Below are 6,000 nucleotides of genomic sequence, written 5' to 3' on the forward strand. Positions count from 1 at the left end.
CTTGGGACGTATGCATCGCATATTGGAGTGCCTAGATTTGAGTCCTGGCTTCTACTCTTAGTTCCAGCTTCCTGCCTATCCTGGAGGCAGCAGGTGATGTCTCAACTACTTGGGTCCCTAAAACCTACCTGGGAAACCTAAATTGAGTTCTTAGCTCCTGGATTTGACACAGCCCAGCCCTGGCTGTTGTAGGCATTTAGGAAGTGAATCAACAGATGGGCTATTTCTTTTCCCTGTCTTGCTTTATTTCCTCCCTCCTTCTCCCCCCACAATGAAACTACTTTTTAAACTATTGACATATGCAGCTACTTGGAAGAGACTCATGTGAGTGGAAAACAGCCAATCTTAAAATGATCACATGCTGTTTAATTTCATTTATAACATTCTAAAAATAACAGTATTACAGAGAAGGGGAACAGACTAGAGGTTGCCAAGAGTTGTGAGAATGATTGAGCGGAAGAGCAGATGTGACTGTAAAGAGATAGCCTGAGGCTGGCTTAGTAGTGTAGTGGGTAAAACCACAACGTGTGACACTGTCATTCCATATGGGCAGCAGTTCCTGTCCTGGCTGCTCCACTTCCTATCCAGCTCTTCCTGCTAATGGCCAGAGAAAAGCAGTAGAAGATAGCCCAAGTGTTTGGGATTCTGTTGCCCACACAAGAGACCCAGATAAAGCTCCTGGCTTTGGCCAATGATTTCTAGGTTTTGGAATTACAGTATGATTACAGAAGATGTCACAATTGGGGAAACTGGATGAAGGATATGTGGATCCTCTCTGTACTGTTTTTTCATCTTAGGAATCTCAATATTTCAAAACAGAATTTTAATATAAATAGCAACCAAATTTCATCTGTAATATATAAAATCATTAGTGTTACCAGGTTTTTAGGCTATCATGTATCCATTATAGAATGGAGAGCAGGGGAATTTTATGTACTTAGAAAATTGGATTTCTCATCTAGGTTTTTAAGTTTGTTTGTTTGTTTTTTTTTTTAATTTGAAAGAGTTAGAGGGAAGAGATACAGATCTGTTCATTCCCCAGATGACTGCAACGGCCAGGGTTGGGCCAGGCCAAAACCAGAAGCCAGGATTTCATCTGGGTCTCCCACATGGATGCAGAGTCCCAAACACTTGGGCCATCTTCTGCTCCTTTCCCATGCACATTAGCAGGGAGCCTGATCGGTATATGTGCTGCTGAAGCGAGCACAGGGAGCTAGATCGGAAGTGGAGCAGCTGGGACACAAACTGCTGCCCATGTGGGATGCCAGCATTGCAGTTGGTGGCTTTACCTGCTACACAACAGTGCTGGCCCTTTTCACCAAGTTATTAATAAAAAGGAATTTTCAGGGGCTGGTGCTGTGGCGTAGTAGGTTAAGCCTCCTCTGTGGTGCCAGCATCCCATATAGGCACTGGTTTAAGTCTTGGCTGCTCCACTTTTGATCCAGCTCCCTGCTAATGGCTTGGGGAAACAGTGGAAGATGGCCTAAGTGCTTGGGCCCCTGAAGCCACATGGGAGATCTGGAAGAAGCTCCCAGCTTCGGCCATTGTAGCTATTTGGGAAATGAATCAGAGGATGGAAGACCTCTCTCCCTGCCTCTCCCTAACTCAAATAAATCTTTTTAATGGTACGGGATTTATTGGAATAAGGGAGTATCTAATATTGTTAAACCTCCTGTGACTATAAGTGGGAATGAATTCAAAAAATATCAATGAATTTTAAGATTTTTGGTTGGGGTATAAGATTAGACACTTAAGTTGTGTTTAAGGAATATTTTTTGTAAAGAAATGTGCTGTCATCTGTGTTTTTAGCTATAGATGCTTCTGTATATCATTGCAGGCCTTCCGTGTACTCTCCGAACCAGCTGACCCAGAATCCTCTAGCTCTAGAGAGTGTCATAGGGCTTGGCAGTGTTCAAATGTTCCAGAACCTGCAGTCTGTGGGATAAGTAGAATCTGGGTTTTTAGACTGAAAAGAAGAAAGCGCATTGCAAGACGACTGGTGGATACTGTCAGGTAAGAAATAAAATTAATCTAGACCTAAAATTTTAGGTTCTTCACTTTCCTAGAACCTCTCTTGGCTCATGAACCAAAGGGAAGGTTGGTGGTGAAAGAATTATGCAAAAATATTATCAAAGATTAAGGCAAGCACTGGCACTGTGGGGGAAGATACTACATACACTCAGTCTAGGATATAACATTCCAAGTCTGAAACATTTGAGCCCCGCATGTTTCAGACTTCTTACAGTAAAGGACCAACACTATTAAAAATAAAAAGTATCTGCTATGGGGTGAGCATTTGCTACAGCAGTTAAGTCGTTGCTGGGAAAGTCTGCATCTCACATCCATGTCCATGGGCTGGGAGTTCCGGTTCCAGATTCCTGCCAATGGGAGGCAGCAGGTGATAGCTCAAGTATTTGTGTCCTTGCACTCATGTGAGAAACATGATTGGATTCCTAGCACTCAGCTTCTGCCTGGCCCAGTTTCTGTCTCTTTGGCTTTCAAATAAATAAATGTTTTGGAGTAAAAAATGAATTGTTAGAAAAATGAAACAAGAAAACAAAAAAATGAATTAGCAAGACAAGACACTGAGTGCAAGAAAATATTTACAAATCATTTATCTAATAAGGGTCTGGTATTTAGCAAATAGATAATACTTGCAACACAACAAAAAGAACTCATTTTAAAAAATAAGCAAAAGATTTCATTAGACATTTCCCCAAAGAACTGCAAAAGGTCAATAAGCACATTGAGATGCTCAACCTCTAAATATCAGGGAAAAGAGGTGAAAACAAATGAGATACCACTTAAGAACCCCTAGGATGACTATAATTTTTTTTTTTAAAGACTTATTTATTTATTTGAAAGTCAGAGCCACACACAGCAGGAGTGGCAGAAAGAGAGGTCCTCCATCCACTCCTCACTTGGCTGAGGTGGCCGGAGCTGCGCAGATCCGAAGCCAGGTGCCAGGAGCTTTCTCCGATTCTCCCACATGGGTGCAGGGGCCCAAGGACTTGAGTCATCCTCTGCTGCCCTCTTAGGCCATAGCAGGGAGCCAGATCGGAAGTGGAGAGGCTGGGACCCGAACCAGTGCCCATATGGGATGCCAGCACTGCAGGCAGCAGCCCTAACTGCCACGCCACAACGCCAGCCCCCTAGACTGTAATTTATTTTTAAAAGGAATCTAAAAGTTCTAGTGAAGATGTGGAAGAAATTAAAACCATTGTGCATTGTGGAATACTAATGTGGCAGTTTCTCAACATATATACTCCAGGAGAAATTAAACTTTTAAGCATATGCCCAACATAGTGTAAACAGTGCGGTATAGTTATATATTAACAATGGATATCATTATTCACCATAAAGAGTACTGATACATTCTGTAACATGGTTGAAACTTGAAAATATGCTAACTGAAATAAGCCATTCACAAAAGATCCCCATATTGTATTTTTTTATATATATAAAATATCCAGCTGGGACTCAAGCCGGTGCCCGTATGGGATGCTGGCACCGCAGTTGGCAGCTTTACCTGCTGTGCCCCATCAGTTATCTTAAGTATCCTTCACAGCATTTTGTTTTCTTGTCTAGGACCATATATTGCATCTTTAGTCTTTTATGACACTGAAGAATCTGAAGAGTATAAAGTTATTTTGTAGAACATTCCTCAATTTTCTTATATTTTTAACCATTTTAAAACTTTTAATTCTAGTTCAGTAGAATCAAGAATTGTGAAAATGCACATTTATTTTTGCCTTACAATTCTGTGAATATATGCTTGAGAAAAATATAACTGGTTGGGCCGGCACTGTGGCACAGCGGGTTAAAGCCGGTTCGGGTCCCAGCAGCTCCACTTCCAATCCAGCTCTCTGCTATGGCCTGGGAAAGCAGTGGAGGATGGCCCAAGTCCTTGGGCCCCTGCACCTGCGTGGGAGACCCGGAAGAAGTTCATGGCCCCTGGCTTTGGATCAGCTTAGCTCTGGCTGTTACGGTCATTTGGGGAGTGAACCAGCAGATGGAAGACATCCCCTTCTTGCTCTCTCTCTGTAACTCTTTCAAATAAATAAAGCATTTTAACCAGTTAAAATAAATATATATATAAGTACTCATGGCTTTTATAGCATTATCATCTCATTAGTTGTTTACTACCATGAAGTCAGCTGGCTAGTTAGTAGAGTTCCCTTTGCCATTCAGCAGGATTTCTTCTGGACCTCTTTTTTGTTTTGGTGTATTTTAGTCTGTGAAATGATAGCATGAGACTTTCATCTTAAATTTTTAAAAAAATATTGTATGTATTTATTTAAGAGATAGATTTCTAGACAGTGAGAGGGAAAAGCAGAGTTCTTCCCTCTACTGGTTCACTCCCCAGATGGCCACAACAACTGGAGCTGCGCTGATTTGAAGCTAGGAGCCAGGTGCCTCCTCCTGGTCTCCTATGTAGGTGCAGGGGCCCAAGCACTTGGGCCATCTTCTGCTTTCCCAGGCCACAGCAGAGAGTTGGATCGGAAGAGGGGCAGCCGGGACTAGAACCGGTGCCTATATGGGATGCTGGCTCCGCAGGTAGAGGACTGCACCATGGCACCGGCCCCTAAAATCTGACATTTTATCATTTACAGAAAATGTTGGTTTTAATCAAGAGTATCTACTTAAAATGTACACATTTAATCAGAATTTTAAGTTGACGCCACTCTTAAATCATTTTTTTTTTAGGAATTGCTTTATGTTTGGCTGTTTTCTCAGCACCGATGAAATAGCATTTTCTGACCCAACACCAGATGGCAAGTTGTTTGCAACCAAGTACTGCAACACCCCAAATTTCCTTGTATACAACTTCAATAGTTAAAGCCAGTTGCAACTATAAAACAGTTTACTATGTGAGTACGTTCATATAGCCCTTACAACATAAGATGAACTATGGAATAACTGTCAAAAGATACCAAGACTTATGCATACACAGCTCACAATTTTATTCCTTTTGAGGTGAAAGGGATAAATTTGTTGAAAATTATCTGGTGATGCAAAGGAAAAATATATTTGGATAATGTCCCCCAGTTAGCATTCTGAGTGTTTAATTTAGAATCTTTATAGCTAGAGTTGGAAAATTATTTGTCCCTTAAATAACAGCATTGACAAAAGCAAGATGGTTTTCTATGGAAATATGACTGCTGCCTTTTATAGTAGACCAGGATTATCTCAATGTCCCAACAGAAAGAGGCAAATTTAAGCCCAGGCAAATAATTTCCTTCCTTAGTTTTTAAAGGTAATTTCTGAATTCTCTATACAGTGTTCTCACTTTATAAAAGGCACTTATCTATAGCAGCTCAGGTTCAATTTATTGAGAAAGTATTTTGAAACAAGATATCTGATGTCCATTTATGAAAAATATTATACCTTAACATTTTAAAAATTAAATGCAAAGCTATCTTAATTAAAATTATACTTAGTGATTGCACTTTTATCTTGTCATTAATTTTTGTTGTGCAAAGATGCTGGTATTGCTATTTAAGAAATTTATTGTTTGAAGTCATTAACAAGATATGGTTGGTTAGATTAGGTGATCCATTTGATTTTAATATTTTGCCAGTTTAAAGTGCACACATCTGGCAAAACATTTTACAAAATGTATGGTAATAAGACCAAGGTTAGTAAATATTTCCAGATTGGTGGACCAGAAAACACAGAAACATCGATTATATAAATACTGTAGACCTAAATATGCACACGTTTTTCTAGTGTAAAGAGCAAAAAATTATTCAAATTGTTTTACTTGTTATCTGCCAGTAGGACTTTCCTTTTCAAGGGTGTAACTGTAGAAGCTGTCTATCTGCATTCTAATTGGCCTGTAAGTTATGGTTCCAATGTCTAGGGTTAAAGAAATGTGAAAGTATCAAAATGTGTGTAGTTATGCAGATCTTTTAATGCTGTTTTCTGCACTGCTGCTGTTTTAAATTCTTTAAGATATTTTATTTAAAGACATTTAACATTTTGTGTGTTCAATGTTAT

The 6,000-nt window shown here is 39.8% G+C and overlaps 1 protein-coding gene across 1 annotated transcript in view; it reads left to right on the forward strand.

Annotated features, from left to right (window-relative positions):
- ESCO2 (establishment of sister chromatid cohesion N-acetyltransferase 2) overlaps positions 1-6,000 on the forward strand; it is a 38,441-nt gene extending 32,441 nt beyond the window's left edge. Inside the window, exons 10-11 of the mRNA XM_062212889.1 lie at positions 1,838-2,013; positions 4,708-6,000. Coding sequence (XP_062068873.1) covers positions 1,838-2,013; positions 4,708-4,840 — 309 coding nt within the window. The 3' untranslated portion in view covers positions 4,841-6,000. The remainder of the gene's footprint in view (positions 1-1,837; positions 2,014-4,707) is intronic.

Source organism: Lepus europaeus, chromosome 16 (assembly GCF_033115175.1).
Source record: "Lepus europaeus isolate LE1 chromosome 16, mLepTim1.pri, whole genome shotgun sequence".
Taxonomy (NCBI): Eukaryota; Metazoa; Chordata; class Mammalia; order Lagomorpha; family Leporidae; genus Lepus; species Lepus europaeus.